The sequence below is a fragment of the Canis lupus genome, chromosome 7 (assembly GCF_048164855.1).
Source record: "Canis lupus baileyi chromosome 7, mCanLup2.hap1, whole genome shotgun sequence".
Lineage (NCBI taxonomy): Eukaryota > Metazoa > Chordata > Mammalia > Carnivora > Canidae > Canis > Canis lupus.
Genome location: NC_132844.1, coordinates 4,782,849 through 4,801,757, shown reverse-complemented (window position 1 = coordinate 4,801,757; position 18,909 = coordinate 4,782,849). Strand labels below are relative to the sequence as shown.

General features: G+C 44.7%; 1 protein-coding gene across 2 annotated transcripts in view; it reads left to right on the top strand.

The window, feature by feature from the left end:
* Positions 1–18,909, top strand: part of SLC16A10 (solute carrier family 16 member 10) — a 110,682-nt gene that overhangs the window by 90,488 nt on the left and 1,285 nt on the right. For both annotated transcript variants that reach the window (XM_072831740.1, XM_072831741.1), the window contains exons 4-5: positions 5,070–5,213; positions 15,146–15,374. In XM_072831740.1, the coding sequence (XP_072687841.1) occupies positions 5,070–5,213; positions 15,146–15,374 (373 nt within the window). The remainder of the gene's footprint in view (positions 1–5,069; positions 5,214–15,145; positions 15,375–18,909) is intronic.

Below are 18,909 nucleotides of genomic sequence, written 5' to 3'. Positions count from 1 at the left end.
CTCCTTGCTTTGCTGTCTTGTGCCACCACCGGGTTTCCAGGGTTTCTGCAAATGAAGTGATTCAGGGTCCCTTCTCTTGGGTACTCCTCTACTGTGCAGCTATTTGTTAAGGAGAAGCTGGAAATTCTGCTGCACTTGCATAAGCTTTATGGGAGCTGGTTTTGTATCTGGGCCCTCACTTTAGCTGACTAAAGCCCAAGGACTCAGCCTGGGGCCTCCGTGGAGGAACAGCACGTCTGAGGTCTCCCTGTGGCTCTGTGGCTCCTCCGCAGGGCAGAGGTGCATAGGGGAGAGAAGCCAGCTCGGCAGCTGACGTTCTTAGGCTCCCATCCCAGCCTCTCCAAAAGGAACCTGCTTCTGGGCTCGAGTGAAGGAAGAGGAAGCTCTCCCTTGGAGTCGGCTGGTCGGAAACAGATCATCCGCAGATCCGCGTTGAATCACCATTTACTTGAAGTGGGAGATGGTTGGGAGGAAGGGCAAACTGTGAACTACTTTGCCCTTTCTTCTTCTTCTTTTTTCTTTCACCCGTGATGTAGAATGAGCAGATATTTAGGGGTATGAATTCTTGGTTACTTTGGATAACAAAACAATAAATAGGATTTCACACAATCCAAAAGTGGCTTCTATGGTTAACAAAGGTTGCTTGGATAATGAAAAATGTTTCCGGAGCAGACGGCAATCAAACTGTCAGCAAGGTTCTGGTAATCTCGGAGAGGTGTGCAGCCCTGGAATAAGCACGTGTTTCAGAACATAAATAATAGACTCCTGCCCGGAAGGTTCTTCTACATCCAAAGTCCACCTGAAACAACTGCTCTACAGAGTGATGTTGTTTCTTACGCAGATAGTGGCCTCTTGTTATAAGCTCTGTATTGGTTTAAAAAGGAAGATTAGGGGAGCCTGGGTGGCTCGGTCAGTTGAGGGTCCACCTCATGACCTCAGGGTCATGGGATCAAGCCCCATCTTGGGTTCTGCTCATCGAGGAGTCTGCTTGAGATTCTCCTTTTGCCCTTAACCCCCTGTGTGAGCTAGTATGTGGGCACACACTCTAAGATAAACAAATCTTAAAAAAAAAAAAAAAAAAACCACTCATAAAAGATTAAGAGGCAGCTTATCGGTTGAGCGTCCAGCTCTTGATTTTGGCTCAGGTCATGATCTGAGGGTGGTGGGATGGAGCCCCATATCGGGCTCTGTGCTGGGTGTGGAGCCTGCTTGGTCTTCTCTCTATCTCTCCCCCTGCCCCTGCCCCTGCTCACCCTCTCTCTCAAAAAAAATTAAAGAGTTTTAGATTAAATATGGAAACATCTGTCCATCATTCTCATGTCTTTATCCAATAACTCTATTAGAAATATCAACTTTGCCTAATAGTTATGCTTTCTGCTAAAGTGCATGCCAGTCTCCAGAGGATGAGACATGGGCAGATAATAATAAAATAGTCTGCAGCAATCCTGGGAGCCCTAGGCTGCAAGTGGAACGCCCCAGATCTTCTAGGTCTGGTACCTCAATGAGGAAGAAGGACCCAGAGATCCAGCCTCCCTAGATTCTGTTCTCCGACCCCCCAATCTCCTTACTTACTGACCAGAGAAACCTTTTTAGCTTGTAGATTTTGGTGAGGGTGAGGAGGAGGTATTAGAAGCTGAAGTTCTTGTTTTATTTTAACAGCAACAAATTTTAATGAAATAACCCCCTAATAGTTGGAGAACTATTTCCATTTAAGCATAATTTGAATTTACCAAACTTCACCAGTTTCAAAAGACCCAAAACATTTCACCTTATTCCTTTTAAGGATTATAAAGTAGAGCAAGGGGAAAAAATAAACCGCTAATAAAGGATAATAGCAGTTTGGCAGGCAGCTGTTCTTAGTTTCATCAAAAGAATGACTGGTAAATTTAGTTTTGTTTTTTTTAATACTAAAGAATGTCTTTTTAAAAGTTATATTAGATCCTTTGGGTACTTACTGAAGTAGATTAGTACATTAAAACTGGATTCAAATTCCAGAATAAAGCTGATGACTACACATAATTATGTCCCACCTGCCTTAAATCATGTTATTCATTTTCTTCAGAATTGAGCTGGAATCCATCTTTCCACTTTGTCTAAATTTCACTTACTGGGGAGTGATCAGGGTCTGGGAGGAATAAGCCAGGTTGAGGTTACCTTTATCAACAGCTGTCTTATCTTTGCAGCCACAAGTGGATTTCGTGGACGAGCACCGTTCAGTAGAAATATAAGGCAACCACATATGTAATTTATAGTTTTCTAGTTTCTATATTTAAAAAAAATATTTTTAAAAACACGAAATTAGTTTCACAGTACGTTTTATTTAACATAAGCAAAATATTTCAAAATGGAATCAGTTAAAATCATTGAGATATTTTGCATGCTTTCTTTTCACCAAGTCTTCTAAATTTGCTGTGTGTTTTCTACCTAGCCCATCTCAGTTTGAGTTAGCTACATTGTGAGTGGTCAGTAGTCCCCAGGTGGCTAGTAGCCACCATGTGGGACGGCACAGTGTTAACATGGTGTGTGTAAGGAGATAGCTGGAGGTGAGGCTTTTACCTGTCAAACCAGGAGTTAGAGCTTCACCCCCAAACACTATGGGAGCCATCAAAGGATGTTAGGCAGAGAAGTGTTTTTAATTTTAATTCTTGGCAGTCTCCGAGAATATAAATTAGAGATTCAGGAGTTGGGGCCTCAAGCAAGAAGCATGCTAGGAGGCTGCTGTTTGTCTAAGTGAGGAGTGATAGGAACCTGAACTAAAACATAAGAAACACAGACCAAAGGAAGTGTGTCTGAGGGGGGTAGGGGGTAAAATCATCAGAATTTGGGGGTGGCTCCTGGGTCTTAGGAGACGGAGTAATCTGGGACGGTTGTCAGGCTTCTCCTTTGCGTCGTTGGGCCAGCAGTCGAAGTGTTACCTGAATGGAGGGAGGGCAGGTTGGCGCAGGGGAGAGGGGTTCAGCATGGCCCATGCTGCCTTTGAGGCGTCTCTGGCAGGTGGATAGGTCTCGTTTGACGTGTAAGAGTTCACACAAGAGACTGTAGCCTTGGAAGCTAGAAAGACTGGGTAGGAACATTCGGTACTTAAAGTGCCAAGGAAAACGTTAGGCAGTAACAAGAAGGGGACGTAAGACTGAGGTAATCAAGGACAGCTTTATAGAAAAGGTGGGATCTGAGCAGAGTTCAATTAAAGAATGGGTAGGATTCAGAAAGTCAAAGATAACAGAAGAGGCAACAGAATTGTAGAGAGGGAAGAAAGTATGAGTCTATGAGACGTGTTTAAGCGACACCGAATAAACCTGTCCTGCTGGGCCAGATGGGATTAGGGCTGAGATCAAAGCGGGTCTAATGCAGTTTGCAGACATGTTTTGTTTGGCTTGCGTGGGGTTGGATCATGCAGCGTTCTAAATATTAGGTAGGTGCCAACATTTCCACACAAAAAATTTCTGACTTTCCTTTAAAATGAAAGGGGGCTGGGAGACAGACTTGGCAACGTGGTGGTCCTACATGGTGAAAATCAACTTAAATACGTGCTCCCTCTCTCCAACGAGACTGTTTCCCTCCTTAATGTTACTTGCCGGAGTCCTGTAGGTATTTGCATTTTCTGCTTTTGAGTCGAGGATCAGTAGGTAATAAAGGCACAAGGATAGACTGGTGACAGATTATGAAGGGCTTCTGATACCAAACTAGAGAATATAAATGTAGGCGGTAGGCAGCTGATGACTAAGGGATTGATGAGATTAAACTCCTATTTAGAAGGATTGTTCTGGACCAGCATGAAAATACAGAAGTTAGGGAGAAGGGTTAGCAGTTTTGAAAAGGAGAAGACAGATGTGGTGGTGTTGGCACATCCAAGTGGGCATAAAAATGCGAAATGGAAGTCTCTTAAGGGGATGTCATTCATCCCCAAGGCTACTAGGACCACCTGGGAACCATTGGGCCATTGAACTTGCAGGGTAATTTGCTTTGCAGGCTTCTGGAATTCCGGCCAAAGTTTGGCGTAGGGAACAGTAAGTGATTGTCTCAAACAGCTGTTTGGATTTGTTCAAACGTCTCTGTGATTTCAGAGCAAACAGTGGGAGTACAGACATGCTTTCTCTCCTCCTTGTGAGCACAGATGATCATTGAGAGAATGGAAGTGCTAGCACAGGGGTGACCCTTAGGGGCCGTGGAGCAAAGCTTATGGCAGTGGGTGCTGAGCTGCGTGTTTTGTCGCCCAGTATAACACCTGCCTGGTCATGCTGCCTTTCAAAACGTTGTCAGGTGGCCGTTTTACAGTCACTATTCTAGGGACACTGTAAATTAAGAGGAAAGGTCCTTTAAAAAAATAGGCTAACATTAATATCTGATCATTATTAACTGTGTCAGGCACTGTTCTAGGTTCTTCACGCAGATCCCTTAATCTTCACAGCCACCCCTTGAGGTACTGTTACTATCTCCAGTCTACAGACAAGGAAACTGAGGACCTAGAGGTTAAGAACTTACTCAAGGTCACCAGGCTGATAAGGGATAGAACCTAGACTTGAACCCAAGCAGTCTCTCGGAGAGGCTTCTCTCTTACCTGCCGTGTTAACCGCCTCAGCGTCTGTCTGTCTTGATGCCACACGACAGGCAAATTCGCAGGGAGGGAACCTGATGCTCTTACCCTGGAAGCCCCGGGGCGACTTATTTCAGGGGTGTCAGTTGGGTTCAGGTTCTAGAAGATGCAAAACTGCCTTTAGGGAGAGCAGAGAATGGGGCCCTTAGATAACCTTGAGAGAGCGGGGTTATAGGAGGGTTCTCCTCTTCTGGCGAATGGCTCCATGTTACCTTAGGAAATGTGTCATCGGTCACCCTTTTTTGAAATAAGACCTCCCATGAGGATCCTTGTTTTCTTTTATGCGAGCTAAATCAGGTTAGCCTTGGCTTCATACGTTCTGATGAAAAATTATCACAGAAGAAACTTTATAAATATTTGGATTTGGAAGGAGGTGAGAGTCCATCACATGGTGGAGACACAAAAGCATTTTGTGTCAAAACTTGTCAGTTTTCCCCGCCGTATTTAGTGTTGCTTCTTTCTCTTCGGTCCACAGATGAAACACGTGAATGAAAGATTTCAAGATGGAAAAAATAAAGAAGTGATTCTCATGTGCATTGGCATCACTTCAGGAGTCGGACGGCTGCTCTTTGGCCGGATTGCAGATTATGTGCCTGGTGTGAAGAAGGTCTACCTTCAGGTACTTTCTTAGGCCACTTATCCTCCCAGCAAAATTCTCTTTATCACCTCATGTCTTGTTATAGGTATTTACTTGCTTAAATTCTTCTGTAAAAATGACAAATATTTTCTAGACCCTAACTTCTACCAGCAGTCTTTCAAGGGCAACATTGGTTGAGTTTTGGGTTTTCAACTTGGGAGATTGGCGCTCAAACAGCAACCTTATTTGTTTTGTCATGGAACTCCACCAAATCAGAATGTTTTTCGCCCATTGCTTTTTCTAAGAAGAATGTTTTATTTTTGGCACAGCTCTCACGGTCATGTGCCTTTTGCAATATCTTGTGAAATTCAGGGGTGTGTGTTTCTCTTGAGCTTCTTTATTGCCGATTGCCTCCTGGGATTGAGGGGTGCGCGCTACACTAACGGTAATTCCAGATTGTACCGACACTCATTCGACAAGTACCTAAATGACTCCTTCGTGCCACACACCGTGCTAAATGCTGCGGATGAAGCGTGAGCCATGGTCTGTGCCCTCAGTTAGTTGCTAATGGTCTCATGGTGCTGCAGCGCGGCGGAATAATGACTATAATAATAGATGGGTGCCATAGAAACATCTGGATCACTAGTGAGGGTCGGAGCAGGCCTCCAGGGCTGCTGGGGGGCTAAGAGGTGAGTGGTAGACAGGTAGATAAGGAAGGCAGAGAAGTGTGTTCCAAGCCGAGGAAACCACATGGGCAGAGAGGTGGAGGTGTGACACAGTATGTTGTGTCTGGGAAACTGAGTAAAAGGAGATGAAGGGGCATAAAGGGAGAGCAGAAAATCGACCGTCTGGAGGGAGAAGCAGGGGCCAGGTCAGTAAGAGGATGAACACTATCCCGAAATCTACCAGGAGCCCTCGGAGGGTCCAAACCAAGCAACGGGGGACAGGAGTTGGATTTTATTAAGCTCAATCCAGTGACTGCGAAGGGTGGGATGAGGTGGGGGACGGGCACAGAGGCTACATCCCGTACAGCCCCATCTCCAGAACAGGCTGCGCCACAGAGGCAGATGTCAGGTCGGTGGTTGCCTGGGTCTTGGGGGGCAAGGGGGTGTCACTGGGGGCGGGGGGATAGTTTTTGGGGATGATGTAAATGTTGTACAATTAGGCAGGAATGACGGTTGTATGACTTTGTTAACCAAAGCCCACTAATTATGTACTTTAAAATGGGTGAATTTTATGGTAGGTGAATTTATATCTCCGTAAAGGTTTTTTTTTTTTTTTTTTAAGTGGAGGCCAAGGTACTTGCTGGAGCCTAGTGAAGTAGTCCAGACAGGAGGGGTTCAGGTGGGAACACTGGGATCAAACAGTAAAATAGGGACACTGGGAATGAGAGTCTGATGGAGCCACCTAGGCTGCGTCTCAGATTTGTGGCTCCGTCAACAGTGGACGGTTGTGCTGTTTCATAAAGATCGGTAGTTCGTAAATGGGAGTGAGACGCTGGGTTCATCTTTGCCATTTTAAATTTGTGGTGCTTGTGGGAGAGCCGAGTCTGGAGCCCCTGAGAGAGTCTGCGAGACCTGTGGGACTTCGGCCTTCATGTGGCAGGAGTAGCAGAGGATGAACGGGGCGGCCAGGCGGGTGGGAAGGAAGCAGGGCACAGGGTGCGTCCAGGGACAGGAGTGGTCAGCCGTGTGAGCAGCTGGCGAGAGGGCAAGCACGTTATAGACTTAAAGGTTTTCATTGGATTTAGCCACAGTTTCAGTGAAGTGGCAGGTGCTGAAGATTGATCTCAATCCCTGGGTAAGCGGCGGTGTAGACGAGTTAGGCCAAAAGCTTAGCTGTGGAAGGAAGGTGAAGGGGAGCTCGGGGAGGGGGCGTTTGGGATTGGGGAATCGTGTCTGCTCACTATACGGATGGGAGGCAGTATTTGAACTGGGCGTCGGAGGAGAGGTGGGATTTGGGCACAGGAAAATGATGAGGAGACATTTATTACAGATAAAGCAACTTCCATTAATTGATGTGAAATAACAACAGCCACCACTTACTGACAGGGCCCCATGTGCCAACAGTGAGCCTCGTGCCCACGTGCAGTGTTATTGCTCCGCCCAGCCCTCGGGGCCTCTCGGGGTTCCCTCCACACCGTAGGGAGGTGCCCCACGGCGGGCGTCTGCGTGAGGTCCCGGCAGACAGCTGGACGAAGGAGTGGAAGGCAGTGTAGATAGCTGGGAGAGTAGCTACATCTGAAAGCATTTGCTGTACGATCATCCCCTCTTGCTAAGACCGAACTGTGGACATTCTTGTGGAAGCTTTGGTCTTGTTCTCGAGGGCCGAGAGAACCCTCTAATGGACGCTTGTTGCATTACAGACCTTCAGCTTCCTTTCGTGCTTTCCAAAGATTGTGTCCTCTGTGCTCCACCTAGACCCTGGCGGGGTGAGGCCAACAAGACACTGAGTCTGAGTTCCTGGAGTTCCTGGAGCCATCTGGGGGCCATCTGGGGGCAGGGAGGATGAAGAGCTCAAGAGGGGAGGGAGAGGACGAGGGGAGAGGTTGGAAAGCTAGGCAGGGCCAGATTATACACGGCCTTCAGAGCCAAGAGGAAGAGATGTTACTTTAAGTGTAGTAGGTCTTTGTTGGAGAATGACGTGGTCTGATTTCATGTTGAAAAAAAAAAAAAAAGAGGGATGCCTGAGTGGCTCAGCAGTCGAGCGCCTGCCTTTTGCTCAGGGTGTGATCCCGGATTCTCAGGTTCGAGTCCCACATCGGGCTCCCTGCATGGAGCCTGCTTCTTCCTTTGCCTGTGTCTCTGCCTTTCTCTCTCTGTGTCTCTCATGAATAAATAAATAAAAATCATTTTTAAAAAAATATTTATTTATTTATTTATTTGAGGGAGGGCAGAGGGAGGGAATCTCAAGCAGACCCCTTAGTGAGTGCAGAGCCCGACACAGGGCTTGATCTCACAACCCTGAGATCGTGACCTGAGCCGAGATCCAGAGTCAGATGCTTAACCGACTGAGCCACCCCGGCGCCCTCGATTTCATATTTTAAGGTCACTGTGGTTGTATGTGGAGGAGAGATTGCTGGGACGGGAGCAGTCATCCGTTCTCCACAGTAGCATATGCTGAGTCCCAGGTGAGAGGACTGCATCTCAGAGAGGCCCGTGGAGGAGAAAGGCGGCCTTCGGTGTGTCCTGCGGCTGCGGGGCCACCAGTGGGCCCCTCCTGGGAACGCAGTGGCACAGGAGCCAACACAGGCCTAACCCATGTGGCTACTGGACTCGCCCCTTTCTGTCACTCCCCTCCTCTGTCTCTCCTTTTTCCTGGCTTCCCTGCCCAACTCCCAGCCATCCCGTGTGGTTTTTGATTCTTGGCTGTTCTCTGCTGCAGCCAACTCCAGCTCTGTCTGTTTGCTTGTTCCTCTTTCCCTCGCTGGCCGTCTGCCTTCTGGCCTCACCTCTAGAGGTGGAATGCCCCCACTGCCTACCTTCCTTACCTTCCTGTCACCGCTGGTGCAGATGTACCCGCTCCCCACTCTGGTCTGCGAGAGCCCGACCCCGGGGGGCTGTGACAGTTCTCTCCCCTTCCCGCCTCCCAGCAGCCGGGCACAGAATACACTTCACAACCTCCCACGTGGTCTGATTTCTGGCCACAGTGACCTTGGGTTTGGGAGGCTGCGGAGCAGAAGAGCACAGGCTCTGGAGTGAGAGAGGAGTTCACCCCAGATCTCATCACCAGCTGTCTCCAGAACCGGCAGAGGGCTGTGGGAAGGATTCATGACGACGACTTACATAAAGCGTCGGCCCACGGTGGACGATTAATAAACCCTTCCTTTTATTATGTTTTAATATTGTCAAATACTGAAGCAGATCCTGATTCGAAACAGGTCTCATGAAAGGAGACCTTAGTTATCCTGAACTAGAAATCTTTGCTTTTAATTTTTTTTTTTTTTTTAAGTAATCTGGACACCCAACGGGAGGCTCAGACTCACAGCCCTGAGGTCAAGAGTTGGTGTTCCACTGAGTGAGCCAGCCAGGTGCCCCAGAGACCTTTGCTTATGGATAGATTCTTCAGCCCTGTTGAGGAGTCTCACACTTCGGACGCCTGGGGGGCTCAGTGGTTTAGCACCTGCCTTTGGCTCAGGCCGTGATCCTGGAGTTCAGGGATCAAGTCCCACATCCCTGCATGGAGCCTGCTTCTCCCTCTGCCTGTGTCTCTGCCTCTCTCTGTGTGTCTCTCGTGAATAAATAAATAAAACCTTTAAAAGAAAGAGTCTCACACTTTTGCTTCTGAATTTAAACTCTATCAAGGTCCTGGTTTCCAGGTATTTTCAGTCTATTTTATTTTATTATTTATTTTATAAGATTTTATTTATTCATGATACAGAGAGAGAGAGAGAGAGGCAGAGACACACACAGGCAGAGGGAGAAGCAGACTCCCTGCAGGGAGCCCAATGTGGGACTTGATCCCGGGTCTTCAGGATGACACCCTGGGCCGAAGGCAGGCGCTGAACCGCCGAGCCACCCAGGGATCCCCAGCCTGACCATTTTAAATTCTGAGCAAAGAGATGACTAAACTGCATTTTATGGAATAATAATGGTTAAAGGTTTCTGCTCTGGGTTCCTGGCCGAAGTCTCTGAAAGCCTGGAAACTTTATATTGAATAAATTAGTAGGAGCAACACTGACTCTAACTGTGTGTCTGCCTCTGAAAATGCCTTCTGCTTATTCAGGTGCAGTTCATTTTTCTTCTTGAGCTATACTTAGATTCCTGAGCAACATTTAAACTGACGTTTCTCCAAGAATATTCTCCTTGTGATAGAAATGGGGAAGGATAATAGCAAAAAAAGCAAACAATTTTTTTTTTGTCCTTATATAAACTAACTCAAGCAAGGACCTTCTGTAATAAAACCTATAATATTGTGACAGAAGATTTTCCTTGGATGGTTTTAAGAAACCAAAAGCAAGAAATACTGTCAATGCCTTATTAAATCTCAGTGCCGGAGACTAGAAGAGAATTATGGACCTTTAAATACCTCATGTAAACCTAACCAGAGCTGCTGTGTTTGAGGAGGGGAAAAATGCTCGTAGTAATACTAAATTTATTTGTCAAACTGGAGCGCAGTATTTACAAATCAGTAATTGATGGATGGAGCAATACTTATTTGGGGACCTGATAAAGTACGGAAAATCCCATATGAACAATTCGCTAGCTGTTTTCTGAGAGATGCTAAAGGATAAGTGCGTAAACGCCTATGAACTTAATTCTTAAAGAAAAACCAAGAAATTTTACTTTTAAATAAATTTTTTATAAATTTATTTTTTATTGGTGTTCAACTTGCCAACATATAGAATAACACCCAGTGCTCATCCCATCAAGTGCCCCCCTCAGTGCCCGTCACCCAGTCACCCCCACCCCCCGCCCACCTCCCTTTCTACCACCCCTAGTTCGTTTCCCAGAGTTAGGAGTCTCTCATGTTCTGTCTCCCTTTCTGATATTTCCCACTCATTTTTTTCTCCTTTCCCCTTTATTCCTTTTTAAATAACAATTTCTATTTAAGCTATTAAAACTTACCAATTTTGAGTAACAACTAATGATTATTGTCAACGAATTGAAAAAAGAATATAGTTGCTATCATTTGAACTGAGGAGAACTTGTAGTCAGGTAAAGTATTAAGGAATTATATGCTCATGGGGGAGAATGACTGGCTTGTTACCAGAAATTGCTGACAGATTAAGTACTGTGACTGTAACAGCTATGAAGGCAGGTGCAGAGGGGTCGTTTGGGCGGACTTAGATAACATGAGCCCTGTTGCTGTCACTCAGGCGAGTTTTCCACAAGGGTGCACGGTTCTTTTTTTCTTTTGGATAAAGCAAAGTGTAATTTCCCCTTGATGTACACAGCAGTTGCATTCCTGGCATATTCTGATGTTTTAAAATTCTACAAAAATATTTTGTCTTTGTGTAAATCAGAGTTAGATTCTAGGTTCAAATAAGTAGAAATAGGTTATTCACCTATATAAATGTCATTCCAGATTCTTTTTTTTTTTTTGTCTTTCCAGATTCTAAAAAAAAAAAAAAAAAAAGTTTTGCAAGGGAAAAAAGAAAAACAAATGAGAAAGCAAGGCACAGGCAAAACAATAGTCTTTTCAGCCCTAGAGAGTAGAACTAGGACTGAGAAAGACAGTTTGCACATGTGAGGGGAAGGCACATCTTTTAGGATATTTAAAATGAATAGCAATGGAAAATAATAATAAAGTTATATGCTCAAATATATAATAATAAATTTGAGACTTTTTTTTTATTTTAGAGAGGTGGGGAGAGGCAGAGGGAAAGAGAATCTTAAGCAGGCTCCATGCCCAGTGCAGAGGCGACATGGGACTCGATCTCATGACCCTGAGGTCATGACTTGAGCTGAAATCAAGAATCCGATGCTTAACGACTGAGCCACCTAGACACCCCTAAATTTGAAACACTTAAGTGAAGTTTTGTTTTGTTTTGTTTTTACAAAATGAACCAAAGGACAAAAATTGGAAGGGGCCAAAAATGTATAGAAAAATCAGGATAACTACCAAGAGTAAAGCACCTGGGTCTCATGTTACATAAATTTGAGAAAAACATTCGTTTATTGAGCACAGTTGACTTTGTCCAAATAGCATGCTAGGCTTTCAATAAATCACTCTGGTTCTCATATCTTGGAAGAGACTCTTACTGAACAAAACAGTAAAATAGGAAACCTATTCAAAGAACAAAATATTCTTGAAAGTTAACCTTGTGCAGTCACAGTGGCATGGTTGGGAATGTTTGGTCTGTGGCTTTACCAATTAAATCCGTTGAATGTGGCCCCACACGGTGTCCTGAAGTTTTATTCTAGATTCTCTGGGGTTTGTGATAATAGGTAAGTTTCTAAGAGTCAAATGATTTTCCAGGTTTATCTCTCTTTATGTTTGTAGGTAGAGTTAAAAATGTCTGTATAATTAAGACTATTCAAGTGTGGTTAGTTTATCAGTGACAACACTCTTGAAATCTTTCCCTGCTTATGAATTTCAAACCACTTTCTACATTGCGATTTATTTTAGGTCTTTCTGTGTAGATGGGAAACACCAGGAAGCCTTTTCACTTGCTCAAGGTCACAGAGAACTGGAAGGAACCTGGTCTTGTTCCTCTGAACCTTAGTTCTCCAGCCTGCCAGGCTGCAGTCCACTAATTACCCACACGAAGAGATTATGCATGTGTTTTCAGTGAAGTTGAGTTGGAGAAAACGTTTAAGTAGAAAATAAAAAGGGGCACCTGGCTCAGTTGGTTAGGTTAAGCGTCTGGCTTCCACTCAAGTCGTGACCGGGCTTCTGGGTCCCTGCTCAGCGGGGAGCCTGCTTCTCCCTCTGCACCCCACCCCCAGCACAACCCCCTGCTCTCTCTCTCGTTCTGTCTCTCAAATGAATAAATAAAATGTTTAAAAAAGAAAAACATCAGGAGAATGGGAGATTGTGTTCTTTAGAAAATATGAGGTGCCAGACTTATCAAATAACTAACTCAAGTGTTTTAAACTAATAATCATACCATAAAGTCATATTTCAATAATGAAGGAGAAAAACTTACTCGACTGTATGGTATGATGGTGTCAAAAGAGATCTGACCTGGAGTTTGAAACTTTTTTTTAAGATTCTATTTATTTGAGAGAGAGAGAGAGCGAGCGAGAGAGCATGAGCAGGGGTGGGGGAGAGGGAGAAGCAGACTCCTCACTGAGCACGGAGCCCGATGTGGGACTCGATCCCAGGACCCTGGGATCATGACCTGAGCTGAAGGCAGACGCTAACTGACTGAGCCACCCAGGGTCCCCTGAAACTTTTTTGTGGGGTCACCGGGCCACTTGTGTTAAAGGCAGCTGGAGAACTTGGCAAAACTGTGTGTCCTGTGTCCCTACACAGTCTGTGGCGTCAGGTGCTCCTCAGGTGATCCTGCTGCAGACGAGGTTGTGAGGGGCTGTCCTGAGGCGAGCCACCAAGTTTGGTGTGCCAAAGGTGTGCCTTTTGGGTCCTAGGAAAGACAGAACCGAAGATGGTGATGCAGCTGGCTGCTGCTTACATGGTCTCTCCCTTCCCCAGGCCCCTCGTCCTTGGGGGATACCCTCTGGGACCGTGCCATCTGCTACTGCTTGTGCAGACCATGGTTCTCGGGGCGGGGGGCACATTTAGGCACATTACTAAACGTCTCCTGGCATCACTCTCTGCATCTGTAACATGGGCATAACCTTAGTGCCCACCTCACAGAGTTGTTGGGAGATCATTAGCTAAAGTGCTTAGAACAGTGCCTGGCATTTAGTAAACACTAAAGAAAGGATAGCTGCTATTATACACATATTTTTAGAAAGACTGATGCTTTTTTATTTTTTTATTTTTATTTATTTTTAAATTTTTAAAAAAGATTTTATTTATTTATTCATGAGAGACACAGAGAGAGAGAGAGAGAGAGAGGCAGAGACACAGGCAGAGGGAGAAGCAGGCTCCATGCGGGGAGCCCGACGCCGGACTCGATCCGGGGTCTCCAGGATCACACCCTGGGCTAGAGGCAGTGCTAAACCTCTGAGCCACCCGGGCTGCCCCTGATGCTTTTTAAAAACATTTCTTCTGCTGACTAGTGACCTGTCCAGTTTTATTTAGTTCTTTGCCTAAGAGAATTATTGAATTGTCTGCTCCTTTTTTTGTACCCACCATACTCTGAATATACAATTATGGCAACATCTAGAACACTTGATGGGTACTCGTTTTACATGTTCATCTCCCCACAACCCACGGGTAGGACCCAGGTCTTCTGCACATACCACAGCACAGAGCACAGGAGCTGCCAGACGGCAAAATCAAGTGTTGGGTCCTACTAACTGAGGCTACATGAAAGTGTCCTGTGGCTCAAAATATGCCTCAGCCTTAACTCTGGGGGCTTAAATAGGGTCTGATTGTGCTATGTCACCAGAAGACAGTGTCTGAAAGTATCACTTGATAATCATATTGATTTACACTATCAAGTAAAATTGGATTACATAATTAGTTCTTAGGATGTTCTTAGTAGGATATGTTTGTTTTCATTTGCATATTATACATATTTCCTATGATAGTCAAAACTTAATTGGAATTTGAATAATCAAAACTCAGTACATACTTATGTAATGCATATCAAATCATAGTTATTTTAATCTCTCACTTGGTCTGAATATCCAGAGTATGTCTGGAATATTGGCAGGCAATATATTCTTAATTATTTAAATATCTAAACCTTCTGTCATTATCAAACTGGAAGCTCTGTGATGTGAAGTACTGACCTTTTTTTTTTTTTTTTTTTAAGATTTTATTTATTTTGAGAGAGAAAGAGGGAGAGTGAACCTGAGTCGGGTAGGGGCAGAGGGAGGGGGAGAACCGGGCGGGCCCCCCTCTGAGCAGGGAGCCCAGTGCAGGACCCAGTCCTAGGCCTCTGGGATCAGGACCTGAGCCCAAGGCAGATGCTTAACGGACTGAGACGCCCAGGTGCCCTGAAGTATGAATCTTGCTGGCGTATTTTCCTTTTATGAAGGACTAACACCAGTAGGGTATATGCAATTTCAAAGTCGGATGTTTGATGAATGAATTTGAGCAGATTTTCAAAGAACAAATATTTATTGAGTACTGACCAGGTACAAGATTCTTAAACCTTAGAATATCTAGACCAAAGATGATTTTTTGTACAGATTCTGACCTCAAAGAACTTACAGGCTAGAAGGGAAAGTAATATATAAAAATATTTATTTTATTCTCTCCTGTTGTGGAAATTTTGAGAAAGTGCTAGAACTTAGGGGAGATGATTATGGGAGTTCATATATATAAAATCAAGGTGAATTGGGACAGGGAGGCAACTAACCGGTGGTCAGCTACAAGTCCCAAGCAGGTTGCTCAGTAATTATAACATTCACCTTTCCTGAGAGCAGAGTTGACATTGTGGTGTCTTGTCCTAGGTACTCTCCTTTCTCTTCATTGGTCTGATGTCCATGATGATTCCCCTGTGTAGGGTCTTTGGGGCCCTCATTGCTGTCTGTCTCATCATGGGTCTCTTCGATGGATGCTTCATTTCCATTATGGCCCCCATTGCCTTTGAATTAGTTGGTGCCCAGGATGTTTCTCAAGCAATTGGATTTCTACTTGGATTCATGTCTATACCCATGACGGTGGGACCACCTATTGCAGGTAAATGTAATGATTCTCCAGTAATTATGTGTAAAATATATTATGATTTATTGGTTACTGGTCTTTTGCTTTTGCGTGTGCCTTATTGGTAACATTTTTTTAAAATATTTTTTTAAAATTTTATTTATTTATTCATGATAGTCACACAGAGAGAGAGGCAGAGACACAGGCAGAGGGAGAAGCAGGCTCCATGCAGGGAGCCGGACGGGGGACTCGATCCCGGGTCTCCAGGATCGCGCCCTGGGCCAAAGGCAGGCGCCAAACCGCTGCACCACCCAGGGATCCCTGGTAACATTTTTGATGAGACCAGCCTTGGATGACACGTTGAAAAAGTTTGATGAGAAATCCCTCTTATCCTTACTGATACATGACACACTCTATAAAATGTATAATTGTAATCTTCTGGGCTTTAAGCTTTCACAATTCCTATATCTCATTTAGTACATGTTTTGAAGAAATAGAATCATGGTTGCTTTTAAAAAAGAGATGAAGGGATCTCTGGGTGGCGCAGCGGTTTGGCGCCTGCCTTTGGCCCAGGGCGCGATCCTGGAGACCTGGGATCGAATCCCACGTTGGGCTCCCAGTGCATGGAGCCTGCTTCTCCCTCTGCCTGTGTCTCTGCCTTTCTCTCTCTCTCTGTGACTATCATAAATAAATAAAAATTAAAAAAAAAAAAGATGAAGATTCTGAAAGATTTCTATTTTTTTTCTTAAAGACTTTATTTATTTATTCATGAGAGACACAGAGAGAGACAGAGACACAGGCAGAGGGAGAAGCAGGCTCCATGCAGGGAGACCAACATGGGACTCAATCCTGGGACTCCAGGATCATGCCCTGAGCCAAAGGCAGATGCTCGACCGCTAAGCCTCCCAGGGGTCCCTGAACGATTTCTAAATATGCTTTGTGTCAGAAATCATATCCTCCCTAGAAATAACTAATGGAAAATAACACTAAGTGGAAAAAAATCAAATGTCCATGAGTCGATGAATGGATAAACAGAATGTGGTGTAGCTATACAAGGGGATATTACGCAGCCATAAAAAGGAATGAAGTACTGTACCAATACATGCCACCCCATAGGTGAGTCTTGAGAACATTATGCTAAGTAAAAGAAGTTGGATACAAAAGGCCACATACTGTGTGGTTTTATTTATATGAAATATCCAGAATAGGTAAATCCACAGAGGCAGAGTGCAGATTGGGGGCTTCCAGGGGGAGGGAAGAGTAATGAATTAGGGAGTAACTGCTTCATGGGTAGGGTGCTTCCTTCTGGCGTGATAAAAACATTTTGGGACTAAATAGAGGTGGTGGTTGGACAACACTGTGAATGTGGTAAACACCACGGAAATGGTTAATTTTATGTTATAGGAATTTCACCTTTAGAATCTTCTGAGTAGTATAAAGATGCCTCGTGTTCAATAAGACTTGGGTGCCAATGTGAATTATTAGGTTACGATTCGATAAAATTAGGATAAAATTCAAATGTATGTATTGTCATCTGTGTCTGGCATGTGAGAGGCTCAGTGACAGTTCACTCTCACGTCTAGGACCACACATACCAATCAGCACCTTTGCCAACTGGGGACCTAGTCATGAATCAAGTGGGCAGTCACTAAAGGTCACAGTCTCCCTACAGGAGAACCTTCCCTCCAGCCCTCCCCCTGCTCCCCTCCTCCCTCCAGCCCTCCCCCTGCCCCCATCTCCCTCCAGCCCTCCTCCTGCTCCCCATCTCCCTCCAGCCCTCCCCTGCCCCCCATCTCCCTCCAGCCCTCCTCCTGCTCCCCATCTCCCTCCAGCCCTCCCAGGCCCCCATCTCCCTCCAGCCCTCCCCCTGCTCCCCAATCTCCCTCCAGACCTCCCCCTGCCCCCCCATCTCCCTATAGGAGAACCCTGTCCCCCAAGTAAAACACTATTTACACTATTTTTATACCTTGGAAGACTAGATTTTTAGGGTTTCCAAGTCTACAACAGATTATAAGCAGCACTTTGGTAGGAATGGTGTTTCCGATGAGAAATAACTGATAACAGATCAATAACAAAGGCGATAATCGGAAACTTCCAAAGTAGGCAGAACACTACACAGCAACTGGGAGCAGAGAGCTCTGGACTCACCGGGAGGCTGAGGGGTCATAGTATTACAGCCAAATATGATAACCAGTGTTCGTAAGGAGGAAAGGTTTACTCATATACGGAATATTCTGATTCAGAAGACAGGAAGATTGGATGTTTGGATATATTATATGTTTTAGGCTTCTCTCTAGAATAAACATACATGTCTTTAATGTGTCGGTACTTAACTGGACAAATTCTCAGCTGTTTATTTTGAAAAGTTAAATACTCAATATGTTCCTTGGACATTTCAGATAACTTGAACTTTTATAGCAAAAGTTAGAAAAGTTTAAAAACACTAAGATAACTCTTAAATCTAGGTTTTTATGGGGTGCCTGGTCGGCTCAGTTGGTAGAGCATGTGACTTTTGATCTCAGGGTTGGGAGTTTGAGGCCCACGGTGGGTGTAGAGATTACTTAAGAAATAAAACTTAAAAAAAAAAAAAAAAAAAAAAAAGAAGAGAAAATAAAAAAGAAATAAAACTTTTGAAAAATCTGAATTTTAGGGACACCTGGGTAGCTCAGTGATTTAGTGCTTACCTTTGGCCCAGGGTGTGATCCTGGAGTCCCGGGATCAAGTCCCACATCGGGCTCCCTGCATGGAGCCTGCTTCTGACTCTGCCTGTGTCTCTCTGCCTCTCTCTGTGTCTCTCATGAATAAATAAATAAATCTTTAATTAAAAAATCTGAATTTTGGGCAGCCCGGGTGGCTCAGCGGTTTAGCACTGCCTTCAGCCCTGGGCGTGACCCTGGAGACCCAGGATTGAGTCCCATGTCGGGCTCCCTGCATGGAGCCTGCTTCTCCCTCTGCCTGTGTCTCTGCCTCTTTCTCTCTCTCTCTCATGAATAAATAACTAAAATTAAAAAATAAAAATAAAAATAAAATAAAATAAATAAAAAATCTGAATTTTGTTAGAGAAATTAGAAATAAGGAATATTCTTAATAACAGTTTTTAGAGGCAGAGCTCAAGGATCTATCAGAATGCCAACATCTTACTCCCATGTACTGACAAATATATTTAACAATCTAACTTTTTCATCTTACCTCTCAGATCTATAGTTTTTTTTCGTGATTGTGAATTACAATTTGAAGTAGTTTCATGTTATTTCATAAACAAATAGGCCCAAGAAAGGTTTGAAATGTAGACATTGTGGGGTATGTGTGTATGAGAGAAGTTTCAGGTCGGTGGTTTAACCACCTTCCCCTGAAATAGGGGACATTATACCATGAGTCTGAACACCCCAGAGGCCTCTGAATGGTTTTGAAAGAGCCAAAGCTGGGCAGCCCTGATGGCCCAGCGGTTTGGCGCCGCCTTCAGCCCAGGGCCAGATCCTGGAGACCCGGGATCGTCAAACTCCTTGCAGGGAGCCTGCTTCTCCCTCTGCCTGTGTCTCTGCCTCTCTCTCTCTCTCTCTCTCTCTCTGTG